The 22790-nt window shown below is 40.1% G+C and overlaps 1 protein-coding gene and 1 long non-coding RNA gene across 8 annotated transcripts in view; one reads left to right on the top strand and one right to left on the bottom strand.

Annotated features, from left to right (window-relative positions):
* Positions 1 to 631: 631 nt before the first annotated feature.
* Positions 632 to 22790, bottom strand: part of GRAMD2B (GRAM domain containing 2B) — a 119889-nt gene continuing 97730 nt past the window's right edge. For 2 of the 7 annotated variants that reach the window (XM_027547002.1, XM_027547006.1), the window contains exons 6-14: positions 19860 to 19955; positions 17942 to 18013; positions 17749 to 17829; positions 14948 to 15059; positions 14134 to 14280; positions 13462 to 13549; positions 10804 to 10908; positions 5251 to 5344; positions 632 to 1869 (exon numbers count right to left, since the gene is read on the bottom strand). In XM_027547002.1, coding sequence (XP_027402803.1) covers positions 1828 to 1869; positions 5251 to 5344; positions 10804 to 10908; positions 13462 to 13549; positions 14134 to 14280; positions 14948 to 15059; positions 17749 to 17829; positions 17942 to 18013; positions 19860 to 19955 — 837 coding nt within the window. In that variant the 3' untranslated portion in view covers positions 632 to 1827. Of the gene's footprint in view, positions 1870 to 5250; positions 5345 to 10803; positions 10909 to 13461; positions 13553 to 14133; positions 14281 to 14947; positions 15060 to 17748; positions 17830 to 17941; positions 18014 to 19859; positions 19956 to 22790 lie in introns of all 7 variants that reach the window. The other 5 variants (XM_027547001.1, XM_027547005.1, XM_027547004.1 and 2 more) reach the window with 3 other exon arrangements.
* Positions 15536 to 18670, top strand: LOC113895606. The gene is made up of 2 exons (XR_003511888.1): positions 15536 to 15576; positions 17560 to 18670. It is a non-coding gene; the product is annotated as an uncharacterized LOC113895606 (long non-coding RNA).

Below are 22790 nucleotides of genomic sequence, written 5' to 3'. Positions count from 1 at the left end.
TGCCCTTAAGGCTTCAAAGTATATTTTTGTATGTAAATCTTTGAGGAAATCTCTTATTGCTTTGGGATAAATTCCTGGATAGCCTTACTAATTTAGTGAAATAAAGGCTCCTCACACAGTTGCAAAATTTCTCTCCAGAGGTGGCTGACACTCTTGAATCTTTCATGGTTTTAACTATAAAACACTGACGTAGAACTTTGATAACACCGGACTGTCAGATATGCAAACATTTTAAGAAAAAATGAATACGGTTCCTATTAAAAGAGTATATTTCTTGCCCCACGAGGCCATCAGCTTTAGAAAGATTATCACATTTAATTCTCACAATGACACTTTCCCTTGGTACTTTTATCCTCATCAAAATGGGGCAAAATAACCAAATATCTTGCTTATAGTCACATAATTCAAAAATGTGGATCCAGGAATCATGCATTGATGTTCTGATAACAAAGCTCATTTTCTTTCCCCTGTATTGTTGTAACATAAGAACTTAAATCAATTTTTTTGCAAGTGAATACTAGGGAGGAAAAAAGAATGGGTGATTTGGAAGTAGTAGAGAGGGATGAGAAGCAGTTAAAAAGCAGTTAAAAAGTCTTAGTTACAAGAATTTACAGACTGACAAAAGACAGTGTTAGCAAGGTATTTAAACCAATGAGTATTTATTAAAAGCCAGGGGCGCACCAGGCACAAGTCCTGTCCACTAGGCTAACAAATACAAATGATGTAACCAATTCACTTATTAGCTTATCTGATTAAACAAAATACATTTCATAGAAATGATTATAAAATGCATTATAGATAAACAGAATATCTTTTATATTAACAAATCTTAGGGTACCTAAATAATTATTAATAAAAACCAGCCAATCCATATGGTAAATAGAAGTTAGCAAACTACCAGTTATATATTTTAGTCAGCAAAAGAGTAAAGCATGTTATCATCATGCTGATGGGTTTCACCATTAATTATAGACATCCTGTTTCAAAACAAACACAGTCCACCTACAATCTTAAAAATGCAGTATCTTCCATCCAGTATCAAATCACTATTATATTTTTTGGTTTAAAGATTAGTTTTGGTTTCAGAGTCAGTATATATTTAGTACTTTAGTCTCAAGTCTCACAGATTCTTGACTTGGGGTGGGTGAGAATTAATCCTACTAAGTATTAATGAGAGGAACAAAACAAAACATAAAATGGGATCGTTTAATCAGCTTTGCCTGATTTTCTTGCCAATACGCAGCTGAGACGTTAAGATACACACGTAACTTAAACCAGAACATAACATCAGAAAGGGAAAAAACCCCAAAACTCAAATGCTACTTGTTTGAAGCAAGTTTGTCCATGAGAGTTTTTTTTTTTGCCCTTTTGGAAAGTCATGGCAAATTCTTTAAGGGACTGTATCGAGTTTGTTGGCACATGATTTATCCCTTCCGTTGAAGGCTGGCTAAGGCGGGGGTGGATACATGAGAGAAAAGGCTGATGGGTAGGACTGAAAAGGCTGGAGTGGAATATGTTTGCTGACACAGTCACAATAACCTGCCGAACCACAATCATCCAAGTGTCCGCCGGGCCCTTCTGAGACCTCCAGAGACGGGTGTTTTCTTCAGGCACCAGCGCTGAAAACTTCCTCAGAGAGTCAAGGTCAACTTTTATTGCACAGGAACCAGAATTATTCCCCATTCCCCCCTTTCCTGAGTCTGAGACCTCCAAGGGCAAGCGAGGCTGCCCGCCCGCTAGCTCCTCTGGCCAGCAGGGAGCACTCCACCAGAACACCCTGGGAGCACCTACTTGAAGGGAAGTGCGAGGTACTGTGTGGCTCGAGCTTCAGTCACCATTCTCAAGCAGCTTTTGTAAGTTGTTTTGTATCTTGAAATAATAGAGAGAAAAGCTCCTGTTAGTCCATAGAGTGGAGTACACAGTAATGGCGTATTTGCGGGGGTTCATATAATGCTTGAGATTAATCTCTTCTACCTTGAATTAAAAGCTACACATGGGTTAAATTTAGATCAGGCAAATAAATGCACTATCATGGCACAAAACTGTTGGACAGTCCACTTTAAAATGAAAAAAGACAGGGCAAAAAATGAAAGAATGGCACAAAGGTGACGATGTCAGTAGAGACTAAGAGAAATAGAACAAAAACCTTGGCAACACCAGGTGTGACCCAAGTGCACTCAGAGGCAATGGGAGACTGTCGTTGACAAAGCCCATCTCTGGTCTGAATCGGACAAACCACAATATAACATTCCCCAGAAGACAGAATTTCACAGGACACTGCCTAGCTGTGGATCTCAAGACCACAGGATAGTGTTGGGCATTGAAAATGGGTTTGGTAAATGTGTGGGTAAACGAATTTGAAAGAACCCAGAGCAGGGTGTTTTTAAGGATCAAGATTGTGAAGGGAATAGGGAACTCTGTGGAACAAGAGAAAAAGAACATAGTCTTCTTTTGCAAGAATATTCTGTGATGTCCTACTGGTATCCACAGAGTAAATGGAGAGGAGGAGGTCTAATAAGTATGTCCCAGGAACTTCATGTACGCTCACCTTAACCACACACACGTTCACACACACAGGCAGGTTTTCTACGCAAAGGAGATAAATGGGCAGTTTACAAAAGGAAATCCATATGAAGAATATATGAAATGATGTTCAACCACAGTATTAATCAGGAAAATGTAAATATAAACCATGAGATCTGACTTCACACTTGGTCTAGGATGTGGGAGGGGGCCAGAATGGCCTAAGATGGTTTCTACATTAGAGAATCTGAGGAGACATTTGAAGATAATTAGTGAACAAAGTCTTGTGCAAGTAAAAAAAAGAGGAAGGAGTTAAAATATTTTTCAATTTCCCACAGGAATGACTGAAAGGGCAGTGATGCCATGAACAGAAATGGGTAAGATATAAGCAGGCAGATCAGGAGGCTGAGACATGACCAGTCCCTGCGGGAGAATAAAAGAGAGTTGCTGGTGTTGAGTAGAGACAGCCGAGACGTGGCTCCTACCTCCCCATGGCTGCTCCACCTCCGCCATGCACTGCTAGGTCATCACCAGCCTGCCTGGGGAGGGCGGGGCTGGGGGGTACAGCCTGAGTAACAAGCACACGGGTGTGCCCTGGTGACTCTTTTTATGCCAAGATTCCTATGAGCAATGAGTGCAACTTATGATTATTTATAAGGTCAACACATTCATTTCGACCCTAAATCCCCTCTTTCCGCTTCTGCTTTGGGACACAGGTTTATGTTGGCACCCTAGCCAAGTGGCTGGGTTCTGCGCAAGATGTGGCCAGCTGTCTCTCCTGCTTTCCTGTCCCTCATTACAGAAAGTGTTGTCCCTGCCAGGATCCACAGGAGAATGGAAGAAATGCACAAGAGGGTGGCTGGGTTCTGCATGCTTCCCAGTCCAAAGAACATCACCATGTGCCAGCATGAATAAAAGAGAAAATTATCACTCCATTCTCCAGGTCAGCATGGAAGTCAAGCATGTCTAAAGTGAAAGTCACTCAGTCATGTCCAACTCTTTGTGATATAGTCCATGGAATTCTCCAGGCCAGAATTTTGGAGTGGGTAGCTTTTCCCTTGTCCAGGGGATCTTCCCAACCCAGGGATCAAACCCAGGTCTTCTGCATTGCAGGCAGATTCTCAACCAGCTGAGCCACAGGGGAAGCCCAAGAATACTGGAGTGGGTAGCCTATCCCTTCTCCAGCAGATCTTCCCAACCCAGGAATTGAACTGGGGTCTCCTGCATTGCAGGCAGATTCTTTACTAATTGAGCTATCAGGGAAGCTCTAAACATGTCTAAGCATTTCATCAAAGAAATTTTATCTTCAATTCTAGCAACTAATGTTTTAGAAAGGAAAACAGTTCTGGTTGCTACTCCATACCTTCTCTAGCTTGATTATGGATCGAAAAGAGAGAATGTCTGAGTCTGCCCACTGATACAGTGATTCAGTGGGAATTATCTGTCATGCCTTGGTTTAGAATAGAAACCTGTGGACTCCTTTGCTCTCCATACTTAAGTGGTTAAGTGCTAGATACCATTTGGTATCACAGGACAAACTTAATTTGACTCATTTGTGTTTTATGTTTCTTCCCAAGTAAGCATAACTGTACTATTATGGAAATCCACCAAATACCAAGCATTTGTGGCAGCAATTAGAATTGAATAATTCACTAAACCTTTCCTGAGATAAGGATCAAAACAAAGCATCAGATGGGAAGGAATAGACATGCTGAAAGAAGAGAGAAGAAATGTTAACAAGGTTTAACTTCAGGATATTTCTGGCTCCCACCATCTTCTCCTGTTTGCCTCACTCTTCAGTGACCTTATCCCCATGTCAGATATCACTTATCCTTGGGGCCTAGGACAAGAGAATAATTTCTAACCAAGGAGGAAAACCACAAAATCTACTATTAATAACAAGGAAAATGAGCTGAAACCTATTTCTTTGTGGAAAATCCCCTGGCGAGGTTTAGTCATTTCAATGGCTTGTTGCACACCCATGTGTGTGTAACCCCTGCCCTACGGTGGTAGGGGGCCTATAGTACCAACATAAACCTGTGTCCCAAAGCAGAAGCAGAAAAGAGGATTCTGGGTCAAAATGCATGGATTGACGTTATAAATAGTCGTAAGTTGCACACATTGCTCATAGGAATCTTAGCATAAAAACTGTCACCAAGCAGTAAGACCAATCTAGATAGCATATTAAAAAGCAGAGACATTACTTTGCCAACAAAGGTCCGTCTAGTTAAGGCTATGGTTTTTCCAGTGGTCATGTATGGATGTGAGAGTTGGATGGTGAAGAAAGCTGAGCGCTGAACAATTGATGCTTTTGAACTGTGGTGTTGGAGAAGACTCTTGAGAATCCCTTGGACTGCAAGGAGATCCAACCAGTCCATCCTAAAGGAAATCAGTCCTGAATATTCATTGGAAGGACTGATGTTGAAGCTGAAACTCCAATACTTTGGCCACCTGATACGAAGAGCTGACTCATTTGAAAAGACCCTGATGCTGGGAAAGATTGAGGGTGAGAGGAGAAGGGGATGACAGAGGATGAGATGGTTGGATGGCATCACTGACTCAATGGACATGAGTTTGAGTAAGTTCTGGGAGTTGGTGATGGACAGGGAAGCCTGGCATGCTGCTGTCCATGGGGTTGCAAAGCGTCAGACATGACTGAGCGACTGAACTGATTGACTGAGGCAGTAAGTATAGTGACTGCCCCAACACAGGAAAGAAAGCACTCACCTTTTCTAATCTCATTATGTTAGCTGTAAGCTCTTGGCACAAGGCCTCCACATTTAACTGTACTTGTGACCCCAGGCCAGATGGTGCTGTCTGTCTGTAAGAACCAAGAGAAAAATTACTGTGGGCAGGAATGGCAAAGAAACAAGTGGAATGAACACATTTTAAATTTATTTGAACAGAAAACTAGGTTATAATAGAAGACAGTGTGCATTTAACCTGCTAACATCAGAAAGGCCCTGCAGTAATCTACAACTCCAGACTAGATGTTTAGGAGACTAATTCTACAAAGATCAGCTGGAAATCTCTTAAGCTATTTTTGTCTAAATGGCTGTGTTGTACCTCGGCTTCCAAACAAGAATCAATTATTCTCAAGCATGTGGTTTCTTAGACTCCTTTTATTAACCGCTGATACTTCCTCTCTGTCCATGATGGCATGCATTTTTAAGGACTATTGCTTTTCTCAGTCATATTAGTACTGTTTATGGGAGAAGCAATCATTTACACTAGAACTTTCATGTTTGAGCTTCCCTGGTGGTTCAAACGGTAAAGAATCTGCCTGCAATGCAACAGACCCAGGTTCAATCCCTGGGTCAGGAAGATCCCCTGGAGACGGGAATGGCAACCCACTCCAGTGTCCTTGCCTGAAGAATTCCATGGACAGAGGAGCCTGTCTTTAATCAAATTTCTGTTGATGTATGTGACTTCTGTATTTCCTTCCTTGAGACCTGCCATATAAATGTTAATTGCCCTTGTCTAGTAATATAACTGATTATTCACTATTTACCACTCGAGTGTTAAAGGCATGGGCTCTTACTTTGGGGTCCACTGGGGTCCTATACCAGCTAAAACTGTAGGACATTTAGAGATATGTATACATTTTCCTGGAGAGCTGCTCAAAAACCATTGATCAGATTTTCATGTTAAGGTCAAGCACCGCGGTTTGTATTTTCTCTGTTTCTTGGTTGTAATTTAATTTTAGCTGTAAAGTTTTTTTTTTTTTTTTTTTTTTTAAGTATAGTTGCTTTACAGAATTTTGTTTTTTGTCAAACCTCAGCATGAATCAGCCATAGGTACACATATATCCTCCTCCCTCCCATCTCCCTCCCCATCCACTCTAGGTGGATACAGAGCCCCTGTTTGAGTTTCCTGAGCCATACAGCAAATTCCTGTTGCCTACCTATTTACATATGGTAATGTAAGTTTCCACGTTAGTCCTTCCATACATCTCACCCTCTCCACCCCTCTCCCCATGTCCATCAGTCTGTTCTCTGTGTCTGTTTCTCTATTGCTGCCCTGTAAATAAATTTTTCAGTACCATTTTTCTAGATTCCATATATATGTGTAGAATATGATATTTCTCTTTCTCTTTCTGACTTACTTCTCTGTATAACAGGCTCTAGGTTCATCCACCTCATTAGAACTGACTCAAATGTGTTCTTTTTTATGGCTGAGTAATATTCCATTGTGTATATGTACCACAATTCTTTATCCATTCATCTGTCCATGGACATCTAGGTTGCTTCCATGTTCTAGCTGTTGTAAACAGTGTTGCGATGAACAATGGGATACATGTGTCATTTTCAATTTTGGTTTCCTCCGGGTATATGCCTAGGAGTGGGATTGCTGGGTCACAACTTAGCTGCTACTGCTAAGTTGCTTCAGTCGTGTCCAACTCTGTGCGACCCCATAGACGACAGCCCACCAGGCTCCCCTGTCCCTGGGATTCTCCAGGCAAGAACATTGGAGTGGATTGCCATTTCTTTCTCCAATGCATGAAAGTGAAAAGTGAAAAGTGAAAGTGAAGTCGCTCAGTCGTGTCCATCTCCTAGCAGCCCCATGGACTGCAGCCTACCAGGCTCCTCCGTCCATGGGATTTTCCAGGCAAGAGTACTGGAGTGGGGTGCCATTGCCTTCTCCATCTTCCATAGGGGCTGTATCAATTTACATTCCCACCAACAGTGAAAGAGTGTTCCCTCTTCTCCAGCATTTATTGTTTGCAGACTTTTTGGTGATGGCCATTCTGACTGGTGTGAGGTGATAGCTCATTGTAGTTTTGATCTGCACTTCTCTAATAATGTGTGATGTTGAGCATCTTTTCATGTGCTTGTTATAAGCTGTGAAGTTTTTAGATGGCACTAATTGGTCTAATTTATTTTACATAGGATCCATTTTTGAGCCATAGATACTTGGTAACTTATTGATGATTATCTAAATGTTAAGAAAGCAAACATGTTTTTCATTGAGCAGAGGTGAAACAGTTTTTTCTTTAACCTTGATCCATAGTATCAAAGTCTTATATCCCAGAAAGGAAACTGAGTTTAAATCTTAAAAAATATATGTATTATTTATTTATTTGGCTGTACTGGGTCTTAGTTGCAGCATGTGGGATCTAGTTCCTTGACTAGGGACTGAATCCGGTCCCCTGCATTGGAGTGTGAGGGCTAGCCACTGGACCACCAGGGAAGTACCTGGTGAAATCTTTTGGTTTCTAAACGAGGGATAGGAGACTCAAGGTACTGATTTATCCACATGAAATTCTGTTAGTCCACAGGCTGTGAACCCACTAACAAAGCTAGTACAATGTATATATTTAAAAAAAATGGTTCTGTACCAATGAAAGCAGATTACAAGTGTGGGTTTAGCTACCTGGGCAGCATGGATGGATGACCCTGGATAAAGTAAGATACAGAGGAAATTCAGGTTCTGTTAAATTACTCTATTAACAGACTTTCCCATCATAGATGTTCCCTGACCTCATGTCATATGTGACCTCTATGAGTTTCCTTTTAAATGATTGTTTTTCAGACTGTTACCTCCTCTTGGGTTGACTAAATAGTAGAATAAATATTCCATTTGACTTTCATTAATAGAGTTTCCCCCTCATTGTCACCAAGTTAATTAAATGATAACAGGACAGGAGGTACATTTCCCTAATAAAATCACTTATATCATTTATAGTGAACTAATACTAATAGTTTACAGTAATGTAGAGTCACCTTCTAGCTCTAGGTGTATTATTAACATTCTGAACAACATGGGAGAGAGTAAGGGCAGGGTATAAATCTGTCCCAAACCATTCATTAGACTTCTTATTATTGCTTCAAATGTATGTTCATGGTACAAAAATAATCTGTGTGACAGCATACACATAAGCCATAGAACAAAACTTTTAGGTAACTGTTACGAGTGTCAAGAAAGGCCCCAGAATGATATAGCATAATAGTTCTTAAAGTGTAGACCCCAGACCAGCACCAGAAGCTTGGAGAATGGGCCCTGCAGTCTATTTTAATAAGCTGTCCAGATGATTCTGATACACAATGAAAATATACTGACTCCCTTCTCAGTTATTCCTTACATGCAAGGAACCACTGGTAGACTAAGTTTCTATGGTCATATAGACCTGAATCCTGATTCTGTTATTTCTTTTTTTTTTTTTTTACAAACTATTTCTCTGAGTCTCAGTTTTCTCATCTGTAAAGGAGGGAATAACACCTATCTTATAGGGTTACTTCCCTAGTGGCTCAGACGGTAAAGCGTCTGTCTATAATGTGGGAGACCCGGGTTCGATCTCTGGGTTGGGAAGATTCCCTGGAGAAGGAAATGGCAATCCACTCCAGTACTATTGCCTGAAAAATCCCATGGACAGAGGAGCCTGGTAGGCTATAGTCCATGGTGTCACACAGATAATACTATTTAGAAGCACTTTTTCAGCTAGATAGATATGTCTGGGTTTGTCACAGGGATTAAGGGAACAAGACTACAGACCTCACAGAGTAAATTTCTCCCAGCATATATCTGAACCACAACCCCTCAGGATCAGAAACTGGACTTGGGCTTCCCTGGTGGCTCAGACGATAAAGCGTATGCCTGCAATGTGGAGACCTGGGTTCTATCCCTGGGTCGGGAAGATCGCCTGGAGAAGGAAATGGCAACCCACTCCAGTACTCTTGCCTGGAAAATTCCATGGACAGAGGAGCCTTGTAAGCTATAGTCCACAGGGTCGCAAAGAGTCTGGCAAAACTAAGTGACGTCACTTCACTTCTTACAGGGTTATGGTGAAGATATAATGAGAGAACATTGTTGGTGTGTGAAAGTATCTATTTCAACAGTTTCTCTAGCACATGATACATACTCTATAAAGAAATATCTCTACTTTTAAAACTTTAGCTAGCAGTATGCTTTTATTTTACTTTTTAGGGAATGTGTCAAAATCCTCATGTAAATGGGTTTATAGGAAAGACTGCTATGTCAATAGATTTAATTCAGTTCAGTTCAGTTGCTCAGTCGTGTCCGACACTTTGCAACCCCATGAATCACAGCACGCCAGGCCTCCCTGTCCATCACCAACTCCTGGAGTTCACCCAGACTCATGTCCATCGAGTCAGTGATGCCATCCAGCCATCTCATCCTCTGTCATCCCCTTCTCCTCCTGCCCCCAATCCCTCCCAGCATCAGAGGCTTTTCCAATGAGTCAACTCTTCGCATGAGGTGGCCAAAGTACTGGAGTTTCAGCTTTAGCATCATTCCTTCCAAAGAAATCCCAGGGCTGATCTCCTTTAGAATGGACTGGTTGGATCTCCTTGCAGTCCAAGGGACTCTCAAGAGTCTTCTCCAACACCACAGTTCAGAAGCATCAATTCGTCGGTGCTCAGCCTTCTTCACAGTCCAACTCTCACATCCATACATGACCACAGGAAAAACCATAGCCTTGACTAGACGGACCTTTGTTGGCAAAGTAATGTCTCTGCTTTTGAATATGCTATCTAGGTTGGACATAACTTTCCTTCCAAGGAGTAAGCGTCTTTTAATTTCATGGCTGCATTCACCATCTGAAGTGATTTTGGAACCCAAAAAAATAAAGTCTGACACTGTTTCCACTGTTTCGCCATCTATTTCCCATGAAGTGATGGGACTGGATGCCATGATCTTCATTTTCTGAATGTTGAGCTTTAAGCCAACTTTTTCACTCTCCACTTTCACTTTCATCAAGAGGCTTTTTAGTTCCTCTTCACTTTCTGCCATAAGGGTGGTAATTAGTTGGGGCCTATTAAAAATACTGTGGTAGAAAATCTTTACAGACACATTCAGTGAATTACTGGTCACATGGATCTTTATAGTGGTCAAGAGTTTTATAAATAATGAGTTCCTATAAAGAGCTATAAATGATGAAATGTGCTGAGTTACTTGAATTGCTTCTTTTATATGAATGACTTGACTCACTGCCGTTTTACAAAGATAAACTTGAATATTTTAATAAATGGGCCAAGGTCACAATGGAGCTTAGGATAAGAGAACAAGATAATGTAAAATTAGGCTTGTTTCTTGCCTTCTTGTTGGCAACACTATAGCAAGTCAAAAACATGCAGAGTCAGGTCATTCATTTTTTTCTCCAGGGTCCACCTACCTCTTTATTTTCTACATGTACACTTAGCAAAATGTCTCACACAGAATGTATCCTCAATTAATGCTTGCCAGAAGGATGCCATGCTCAGGTCAAACATTATACCAATGTGAAAAGCAAGCAGAAGACAGCACTGGAGGGAACTGTCTTACTCAGTCTGATGGGTGTCCACAATGGAGGTTAGTGACCCCAGCTGCTCCTCCAGAGTATTAATTCTGTATCTCATGTAGAAGGTCGAGATGATCAGTGCACAGACACTGGAAAGAGATAAAAGAGAAATCATCAATTGGTTGATGGCCAGGGCCTGACTGATGTTCCTAAAGCAAGAAATGTAAAATCTGTACATTCGAGGCAAGGAATTTACCCAAACTAACTTGACTACAGAGACTTTAAAAAGGTCATTTTTTTTTTTTAACAGACTGATGCTTGCAGCATACTTTAGAATAGGATATTAAATTCTCTAGTCCCTCAATTTACAAATAATGGCCATTTAGGAGTCTTACTCAAAGCCAGCCAATGTAGATTGTCAAGCTGGGGCTCCTCCTCCCGCCAGGTACTGTCGGAAGTCCTGGCCAGGGAGTGTCTGGGTCTTGAGGTCTTGTGACTCACAAATTCCCTGCTTTATCTGAAAACCAAACTGGGCACATCCTCCTCGGTTGTGAGCAACAGCTTCGAACTGGGTCAGGCTATTTTCAGAAGAACAACTGGTTACAGAGAGGAAGCTGAGGGGGTATTTAAAAAAAGTCAATGCCTAAGTTTTTATTGAAGGGGATTAGTTGATTTACAGTGTTGTGTTAATTACTGCTGTACAGCAAAGTGATTGTTATACATATATTTATATTTTTAGAAACAGTCTTTAATACTATTTTTTAATATTCTTTTAAAATATTTTCCATTTTTTCAACATTCTTTTGTATTATCCTGTGGTTTATTATAGGATATTGAATATAGTTCTCTGTCCTATACAGTAGGACTTTGTTGTTTCTCCTATACAATTATATTTTATAACTGTATATAATTTGCATCTGCTAACCCCAACCTCCCACTTTATCCCCCCACCCTCTCTTTCTTAGAAACTACCAGTCTGTTCTCTGTGTTCATGCTGCTGCTGCTGCTGCTAAGTCGGTTCAGTTTCGTCCGACTCTGTAAGACCCACATAGACAGCAGCCCACCAGGCTCCACCATCCCTGGGATTCTCCAGGCAAGAACACTGGAGTGGGGTGCCATTTCCTTCTCCAATGCATGAGAGTGAAAAGTGAAAGTGAAGTTGCTCAGTCATGTCTGACCCTGTGCGGCCCCATGGACTGCAGCCCACCAGGCTCCTCCGCCCATGGGATTTTCTAGGCAAGAGGACTGGAGTGTGGTGCCATCGCCTTCTCCCTGTGTCCATGAGTCTGTTTCTATTTCACAGATAGGTTGATTTGTGTCATATTTTAGACTCTGCATTTAAATGATATCGAAATGATATTTGTCTTTCTGACTTACTTAGTATATAATCTCTAGTTACATCCATGTTACTGCAAATTTCATTCTTTTTTATGGCTATTATTCCATTGTGTGTGTATACACCATATCTTTTTACATTCATCTGCTGATGGACATTTAGGTTGCTTCCATGTCTTGGCTACTATGAATAGTGCTACTAAGAACATCGGCGTGCATGTGTCTTTTTGAATTATAGTTTCGTCTGGAGATTTGCCCACGAATGGGATTGCCGGATCACATGGTAGTTCTATTTTTAGTTTTCTGAGGAAACTCCATACTGTATTCCACAGTGGTTGCACCAGTTTACATTCCCACCAACAGTGTAGCAGGGTTCCCTTTCTCCACACTCTCCAGCATTTCTGAGCTTTTTAACAATGGCCATCCTGACTGCTGTGAGGTGGTACCTCACTGTAGTTTTGCATTGCAATTTTCTAATAATTAGCAGTGCTGAACACCTTTTCATGTGCCTCTCGGCCATATGCAGCTGTTCTTTGGAGAACTATCTATTTAGGTCTTCTGCTATTTACCAATTGTGTTGTGGTTTTTTTTGTTGTAGTTGGGTTGGATGAACTGTTTATGTATTTTGGAAATTAAGCCCTTCTTGTTCACATCATTTGCAAATACTTTTGCCAATCTGTGGATTTTAATTTTGTTTACAGTTTCCTTTGCTGTGGAAAAGCTTGTAAAATTTTGACTAGGTCCCATTTGTTTATTTTTGTTATTATTTCTATTGCCTTGGGAGACTGAGCTAAGAAAACATTGCTAAGGATGTTTTGCCCATGTTTTATTCTAGGAGTTTTATGGTGTCATGTCTTATGTTTAAGTCTTTAAGCTATTTTGAGTTTAGTTTTGTGTATGGTGAGATGGTGTGTTCTAACTTCATTGATTTACTTGTAGCTGTCCAATTTTAAGGGGATGACATTTTAAAGTTGTTTTGGTTTCTAACCGGAGGACATTGGATAGATGAAAAAATAAACAAGAACAAAGATGCATCATATTTCAGGCAACAATTTCTCTACTAAGAGTATCTACTCAGAACTTAAGTTCTGGATCTGGCATATTTTGCTCTTTTTTCTTCTCTTCTCCGCTATTTATTTAAATAAAAAGGGATGAATATGAAAACATGACCTAAGTTTAAGAAAAAAATGTTGAAGTAGGAGATGAAAATTGCCCCCCGAAAGATCTGGGTCACATTAGAGACATTAGAGATTCATGGCTCTTAACAATGTGAAGAGATTTTTCCTTTAGTGAAATGAATCATTTTCTTAAGTCATTAACAGTAAAATACAAGTCTTAAGTCATTCACAATAAATACATTTACTTACACAATTGCATAGAATATAAGAATATGGTGGAGAGTTGGACATTTCTCAGACTTTACTCTGGGTATGATTCCAGTGGTTTCTGACTGACCTGCTGAATGGAAAACAAAATACATGTTTTAAAGTGATAACATATCTCCTTCATGCAGCAGTATCCCTATAGGGAAGAAGTACTTGAGAGACAGAATTATTTCCAGGCAATTGGAATCAGAGAAAATACTACCTGAAGCCTTCCAGTTTTCATTTCAATCAGTAGTTACAATTCCTTCCCACATGTTTCATTCAGTATTTTTGTTGAGAGCCTTCTCTGTGCCAAGCCTTGGGATAGTGAGTGACTGGTGAACAATAGAGACCCCAGCCTTGATCTCCTACCGGGACAACTGGTGACCAGTTATGATAATAATCAGTAAATAATAATTAAGTAATTTAGTTTTATGGGTAATTTTTGAATCATAGTCTCAATGTATTCAGAATGATGAAAGGTCCTCTACAGAAGCTATTCATCTTTGCATCCCTTACAGTAAAGCACAGAACTGGGTACTGTCTGTTGAGTGAATAAATGAACTAATATGCAAAGACCTACAGCAGGAAGAGAGGAGAGGGAACAGGAAAGGCAGTCATAAAGTGAAACATGAGGACCTTTTAAAGTTACAAGCAGATGCCCCCACTACCCACCTGGCATCATAATCCGTTCTTTACCATGCCCAGGGAGACTCTTGGCTTTTCCCTCAGGTACTCTGTTCACAAGGGGATCTGCCCGAGTTGGTTTTGCTTCTCCCTTGGAGACATTCAGAACTGTCTGGGATTCTGTCACGTGGAAATCTACCAAGATGAAACAGGGCTGGGTAAGTTTTCCCTCCAGTGCGTTGACACACGTAGGATCAACCACAAAGCAAATCAATCCCTGAATATACACATAATGGTCAGGAATATAAATGGATCTTCTCACAAGCTGGTTGAGTGGTTTGGGGATGAAATTCAATGTTTAAGCAAATAAGAAATAAAACGATACAAAGGCAGTTTGTCCTTATCCCACTGACTCATGGGGATCATTCGGCTATAATAATTAATAATATTATAAAGAAGAGGTAAGAAAGTATTGCATGTTTCTGTCTTTCGACCACTCCAACATTGTGTCTATTTGAGAGATGATTTCCCCCCCCAACCCCGACACCACACAGCTTGTGGGATTTTAGTTCCCCAACCAGGGATTGAACCTGGGCCCTCTGCAGTGAAACCGTGGAGCCTTAACCACTGGACCATCAGGGCATTCTCAAAGAGACATTTGTTACATGCATTTAAACAGAAATGGGTTTTTACCACACAGGCAATTCGTTTCCCTTGAACTTTCAAACTACCCTTTGTTTAGAGTCCCATTTTAACTGTAAGCTCAGAAGATGTGTTGTTTATTGGTTGGTTTTGTTTTTGGTTGAGGTAAGGATGTTTTGTGGAGAATTACTGAAAGTAAAGATACAAAAATCTCCCAGACCTCGAGAGTTCTCAGATTCAGGGGTCTGAGATCCAGAACTACTGTATCCTTCCATGTCTTGCCTTCTTCGGCGCACCACTCCATCCAGATCTGAGAATTCATCATTGAAATCCTGAAGGGAAATAATGAAATGCAAAGAGGCCCATTATCCTTTATTCAACATGTAGGCCTTTCACTTAGGCCTGACCTATAAAATACAAATAAGGAAGGATTACCCCATCCTACTGGGTTTCCTCAACAGATCAGAGTATCTGATTGCTGATTTTCTGGGCAGTCAGAACTCTGTTAACACACAGTGGCCAACTTGTTTGAAACAACAAATGTCTAGGGAAAAAACTGGAATGCTAATGGCAGAAAAGCTTCCGGGTAAAGCTGGAGAAGTCTCATTTGCATTTTGTAATGAGAAAAAGTGACTGAAATACATATATATAACAAAAAAGTTGCCAGAAAGTTCTAAATGTATGTTCTAAATGCAGAGTCCTTTGGAACGCAAGGAGATCAAACCAGTCAATCCTTAAGGAAATCAACCCTGAACATTCATTGGAAGGACTGATGCTGAAGCTTCAATATTCTGGTCACCTGATATGAAGAGCTGACTCAACGGGAAAGACCCTGATGCTGGGAAAGAGGTGGGTGACAGAGGATGAGATGATTGCATGGCATCACTGATACAATGGACATGAGTTTGAACAAATTCCTGGAGATGGTGAAGGACAGGGAAGCCTGGTGTGCTGCAGTCTCTGGGATCACAAGAGTCAGATGTGACTTAGTGACTGAACAACAACAAATGCAGAGAAAGGTTTTTTCAAATTATAGTTTTAACAGAGGTATTGGAAACAGAAAAGGGAAAATGGCTTAAGCAAACTGGACACTGAAGGGAGAGTTTTAGCTTTTTTCTTCCCTCAAACAAATCAAAACAGGGTCAGTAACATACTTCTAAATGACAGAAGGTTATACAGGAGTGTGGAGTTGGGAAAAAGTGGGATGTTTTTGCTGTGTACCCTACTTGTTCCCCAAAGTGCTGAAGAAATGAAGAGACAAGAGGCGTCACTAAAATGTGCCGGTGAAAGTACAATTAAGCGATTAGGCAAAGGTACAGTTAGGCGAGCTTTTCACAATTTATTTAGCGACCAAGTGAAGAAAAGGAAACATGTCCTGTAAGCAAATTACCAACATTTCACCTTCAATTAGCTGTCTCTTGATCATTTCAACAGCCATTGCAACTTCATGCAAGAGTTTATGGGGGAAGGAAAATTAAACAATTCAAATCTCCTCAATTTAATAAGTATTAATGGAATGCCTACCATAGATCAGGCAGTATGCAAAGCTCCATACCTATGATTTCATGACTGCATTTAATTTTCACAGCCATGTAAGGAGCTTGGCATTTTACCAGATGAAGAAACTGAGTCAGAGTAATTAAAGAGCTTGCCCGATGGCATAGCTCAGCTGGGTGGAACTGAGATTTGAAACCAGGTTTGATGGATTCCAAATCATAAGTGTTTTATCCTATTTCTCACTGTTTTTTTAAGGTAGATTTTTTTTTTTAATTGAGATAAAATTCACCGATTTAAGTATACAATGTAGTGGTTTTCAGAATAATTAGATTATTGTATAACCATCACCCCTGTCTTATTTCTTGATATGCCCATCTCCCCACCAAAAGAAACTCTTTATCCATCATCAGTCACTCCAGTTTCTCCCTCCTTTCGTCCCCTGGTGACCACCAATGCATTTTCTGTCCCTATGGATTCATCTATTCTGAACATTTCATATAAATGAATCATACAATATGTGGCCTTTTGTGTCTGCCTTCTTCCCCTTAGCATAATGTGTTCAAGATTTATCCATGCTGTATTATGTATTGATAGTTCTTCCTTTTAGGTCAAATAATATTTCACTATATAGATATATTACATTTTATTTATCCATGTATCAGCTGATGGGTATTGGGGTTGCTTCTACTTTTGGGCTGTGATGTATAATGCAGCTATGAACATTCTGGTTTAAGTTCTTGTGTGAACATGTTTTCAATCCCAGTACTTTTTAACAGCTCTGAAAAAAAAATAAAGATGTGTAGATGCTGAAACTCTGGACTCATCCCACTTCACCAAAGGTATTAAAACATTTAACAATCATCAATTCGGGAATAACCATTTGAACAACATGGCTGGGACTTCTTGGTCTTATATTATACCATCTCAGGTATAAATCTTATACAAATTGGGGGGAGCTATTTCCCATTAGAGATTTACGCTATAGTCAAAACGTCTAAGGGAATCAAAGAATCTCTCTGCCTTTCACTTGGGCATTACAGCTTTCTTCTTCCACAGTTATTTCTGGGTATCCCTCATCATCTACTAAGCTGTAAAATCTTTGAAGGTAAGAACTAGTTTTGATTTTTCCTGGTGTCTTTATGGCTATACTATGCTAGCATGGTGCCTTGAACGCAGAAGACGTTCAATGATTTGTGGGACTGAATCATGCCCTCTCCAAATAAATTGGTGAATCCCTCTAAACAACACTGATAAATACATCAAGATTTGATGAATACCTTTGTGGACCTGTAACTGGCCAAGTCAGCCAACTAACCTGTTTCTTTTCTTTTGCAGGATGGCTCTTCAATTACCTGAATAAGTTTATGACTTCCTATGGTCCTCTCTCCTTCAGGACAGAAATGCCCTCTTCAACTCTGCCTCAGACACCATGGTCCTACGTTCCTCCCACACCCTGGTCATGGTGTAAGGAGCAGAGCCACTGTGGGACCTTCTTGCACTGTGATCATTATGTAGGCAACTCACCAGAGGCAGAGATGAAGGGCGGTCTGCCCGGAAACTGTTTTCAAGAGAAGATGGACTGGGACCACTGCCAATACCTGTATTCTGAAATTATTGAAACAAAATTATTTTTACAAAATGGAAAAACCAGATCAACTCCCAAACTAAGAAATACAGAAGAGAGAGAGCAGCTGAGGCTCAGAGATGTCATACTCACTTCTAAGTGTCCACACACAGATTTCAGTAGCTTGTAAGTTGAATCTCTGGAGAGTAAGGAGACAAATATATACTGAAAAACAAAATAATAATTATTAACAGATACTGCTTGAGTAGATAAGAGTTAAAAATTTTTTCTATCCATATTTTTTCAAACAATGTAGCCTATATTCTATATAGAGTCTATACTCTCCTTCCTCTCACCCACACATAGAGTTTTTATTCCATTCCTGGAATAAAGTGGATATGTTCTCCCACAATAGCAACAAAACTCTCAAACCGAACTTAAATAATAGAGAAATGTATAGCAAAAGGAAAGCTCTGATACCCTAACCTTGGTGCCCCAGACAAGCTTGGACAGAAAGGGACCTGAATAGTAAAGAAAGGCCCGTGGTGTTTTTGCCAAGTCCTCTTTTAAGTCTCTCTCCCGCCCCTCCCCACCTCCTTTTGAGAAGGTATTTAACAGTTCCCAAGGGTCTGCTGTCTCTGCTCTGACCTAGATTTCCATTGAAAATTTCCCAGCCGCTCTAACAGGCTCATTTTTTTTCAAGCCACTTCCAGATTCTTTCTTGCACAAATATGGAGATTTCCTAGTGGACGCTTATAAGTAAGTTATGAGAAAGAAGTAAAGTCAGAGCTAGACAAGTCATTTGGAGACAAATAACATAAGGAAAAATGATTTTACCATCAACCACATGTTAACAATAAAAAGGCTCACTCTTTTTCCATCTGTTCGAGTCACACAGTCTTTTCACACTCGCTTTCCAAAGTTTGTGACTACCCTCTCTTGCTCACCCATGAGAGAACTTGATATACTTTCCAAGCAAATACTGTATTCCAAAGTAGTTAACATGATGGGTTCTGGCGGTAGGTGGACCGAGTTGCAAATTTTGGCTCCTTTACTTACCAAGTGGGTGACACTGGGCAAATTGCTTACTTAATGCCTCTTAGTTTCTGTTTTCTTAACAGTCCCTACCCTCATAGTATGGCAGTGTGGAATAAACGTGTACATACAAGGAAAGTATCTTGTGTTTGTCTGGCAAGAAGTACCTGATGCTTGCTAGCCATTAGTATTAAAAAAAAAAAATTCTCACAATAGGTATCAGCATATTTCCTAGCTCATCAGAATAGCTTATTTTAATCTTCCCTTCTCTTTCCTTCCCTCTTTAAGTTATTTAGTAGGGTTAGAAATTAGCTTTTATGCTTTCATAAAAACAATAGGGAAAAGATTAAAAAAAAAAATTCAAGTGAAAAATGAGTAACCAAACCATTCCACTGCCTCTCTCTTGCCAAGATGAAAGAAACATTGCTCTCCATGCAAATATTTCAGGTTGTCCATGCCTGGGGTAGCCCAAGGCCAATGACAACTCCAGAACTTCTGTATCAAAGAAGCAGAGAGGGAAGCAGAGAGGGCCTAGATTGGGCCTGAAGCTGCACCCGAATAGCAGACCCCACCTTTATGTTTTCAGGTTGGCTCTGGAGAGGCACCAATGGAGTTACAGGGAGACTGGCCACCCCCACCCCAGGGACTCCTCCTATCACCCTGCCTCACCCTGTAAGGAAGGCAGTGGTAGTGTTTTAAATAATAATAAAGAAATGAAATATATCCCTTTAGCTTGACCTGACCTGATAGATGTTAGGGAAAGGGAAGTTGGGAAAGAATTTTAATTTTTTGGACCTTGGTCAAGCAAGTATAATGAAGTCAGCAGGAAATTCAAAATAGGCAATGATTAGAATAAATCACCTTGTCAGGGGAAACCACACTATACAAATGTCTGAAACTGTGATTTTAAAAATTAGTCTTCTAGAGTAACTCCCAATTCATGGTATTTATGGTTCAGGGTCTTGGTACTTGGCAAGAGGCCTCTAAGGCAATGAAACCCAGACAAGGACAAAGCAGGGTGCCCACGCGTACTCACCCTGTCTGTGACTGTCGCTATAATCAGGGCATTTGGCACCAAGAGGGCAGTTTTGGTTTTCTTTATCAAGGTTACTGAGAAAGCTGGAATCGAGATCTGAAACAGAATCACTGAGTTAACATGGGTTCAGGCTTCACAGAGCAGCATTCCAAATCTTCACGTTAAAGGAAAAAGAAAAGATAAAACCAACAGCTGGCTCTTCAGTCTCCATGAAGAAAAGGGAATCTTAAAGAGTGGTATGGGTGTGTCACCAAGGTCTCAACCTGGTGTTTGCAAAGCAGGAGGATAAGTGTGGATCACTGAGTCTGTTGAAGGGTTTGGTGGGAAATCTTTATCTTTAGACATGGGAACAGAATGCAAAATGTACAGTCATTTTAAAGGTGATCCTAAGACCCTAAAGAAATTACGTGCTTGTGGTTACCCACTCTGAGCTCATCTCCAACCACCCTGCTCTCCTCTGTCCTTAGGGGAAGAGGCTGAAAGCACTGGTGTAGCAGACCCATTTGGAGACAGGAATCCTGGGACCTGAATTCTCAGTTCTGTTACTATCTACATGACCGATCCAACCTTGTAAGCTGTCCTTTCTTGGCCCCAGTTCCCTGATTTATAGGGACAGTCTTAACCTACTTCCCAGGATTTTCTGTGGATTAAATGAGATAACAGATGGAAAATACCTAGCACTCAATAAAAATATCATTCATTTCATCTGTCTCTTAAAAAAGAGGATGGGTGAAATAAAAGAACTAAGTTCTTTTCTGATTCAAACAATAAGAAGTAATGACAATTACAGCAGCTACCATTATCAATACCTATTCACTAGATGACAATTTTATTTAATTATGACATTCCTATAATATAGATATAAAGAGATAAGGATGTTTGTTTAGAGAGGTATATGACTTTCACCAGGGCTTTCCTGGTGGCTCAGATTGTAAAGAGTCTGCCTGCAATGCAGGAGACCTGGGTTCGATCCCTGGGTCAGAAAGATCTCCTGGAGAAGGGAATGGCTACCCATTCTAGCATTCTTGTCTGGAGATTTCCATGGGCAGAGGAGTCTGGTGGGCTCCAGTCCCTGTGGTCTCAAAGAGTAAGACATGACTGAATGACTAACACACATGACTTTCTCAGGGTCATAAATAAGTTACAAAGATAGAATCTGAACCAATCTGATCCAAAATAGGGATTCTTTTTTATACAATGTACTGCAAGAACGTACCAGATGCCATAAATAGTAGATGTTCCTCATATTTTAATCAAACCTGGTTAATTTTTATGAGATCAACCAGGTTTGATCTCAAAGGAAAATGGATCATATTACTTTGATCCCTGAAAACAGAGGCACCCACACTCCTGGTAATAAGGGCCTGAATTTACCCACGGGTGCACACACTCACGTGAACATACATTTTGTAAAAATGCTTGATATATTCTGAAAGAAATCAACAGGGTCGGTTGGAGGGGAGGAGGGCCTTATGCTAGTACTTCCAGCTTGAACGACCAAAACTGAACTTGTAATTTTCTTATGCTTAAATTTAGGATATTTGTGTTCATACTGAGGTTTACAAGATGGAGTTGTTCTACTGCCCAAGATGGGAAGATTATGAAGAAAGAGGGGCTGATCTAAATTAGACACTAGAGGAAAGAAAGCTATTTCACCAAAGAACTCTACCCACAAAACTTTTGAAGTTGGGGAAATAATTCAGAAGCGATACACTGGGATTACTTTGGAAAAAAGAACTTAGTATCTTCCAAGAAAGATGATGATATAACAATGAGTCTAATTTCGATTCTCAGCAGCAACACGAATACACAGTGACAAGAGCTATAAATTTGGATTTTTGCAGAATCTGAGGCATGGAACACCCTTAAGATGGAATTTTCAATCAATTGCTTCATAAGTATAAAATGACAACTAGATAACACTGGAGAAATAAAGCATGAATCATTTCTCTGTTTGAGCTTAGATGGAATGTGATACATGCCTTTAATTTTACTAGCATCTGAAAATACACACAGGCTGAAAAGGTCTTGATTAAATTAAGGTTACACTTTATTATTAACATTTCTCCAGGGTAGGGTGCTCAGAAAATTCCCCTTCCTGGTGCAGATTGCTTGGCTCCTTTTAGTTCATGCTAGATTGCGTTTGGCCAAGGTCTGTTGGCAGGGAGCAAATTCTGCCGGAGGACTGAAGCCCAAGTTTCCATGACACCATCCTCAGTGGAGAAGGAATGTGCAAGTCACTATTGTGGTTCTTATCTTCCCACCCCTCTTAGATTAGATACAGCACAGGCAAAAGCAATCCCATGTGTCCTTGTCTTGAAAAATCCAGGTCAATCCTTTTTTTTTGGTCAGTTCTTTCTTAGCTAGAGGAGGGATTTTGAAACCATTACTAGAATAATATTAGCTTGAAACCACTTACTGGCTTTGTGAATTCCTCATCCCTTAACAAAGGCTAATTCTTTGTTCTCTAATGTTTTCAATCCCTGCTGCTTTGGTCAGAGGTGTTAGCTTTTGCTATTTCTGAGAATTATCTTTATCCCACAGAACCGGAAGTCAAGTCTCCTTATCCACTCTATGCACAAGAGCTTATAATCCAGAAATCTAGAAACATGGTGTAATATTACTCAATATCGCTTTCCATTATACTGATTCAAATAATACTGTGAATCTAAACTACGTTTATCTCAACACAACTCTATACAATAAAAATTACATGTTTGATGCTACTCTGCTGACTCAACACCAACATAAAGAATTTCCACTATATTTGTTAAGTGGCCTTTATTTATAAGACTGCCAGTAGCTTTAGGAAGAGTATTTAAATAAAACATATCTACCAGTCAAAACAAGAGGAGTTTTTAATCAGCTACTTCATGAATATAAAAGTTGCTTATTCATAATCATGAATCAGAATGATTAAAAACTCACCAT

The sequence above is a fragment of the Bos indicus x Bos taurus genome, chromosome 7 (assembly GCF_003369695.1).
Source record: "Bos indicus x Bos taurus breed Angus x Brahman F1 hybrid chromosome 7, Bos_hybrid_MaternalHap_v2.0, whole genome shotgun sequence".
Classification (NCBI taxonomy): Eukaryota; Metazoa; Chordata; class Mammalia; order Artiodactyla; family Bovidae; genus Bos; species Bos indicus x Bos taurus.
Note: the sequence above shows the minus strand (reverse complement) of the source record. Positions and strands in the feature narration are given on the sequence as shown.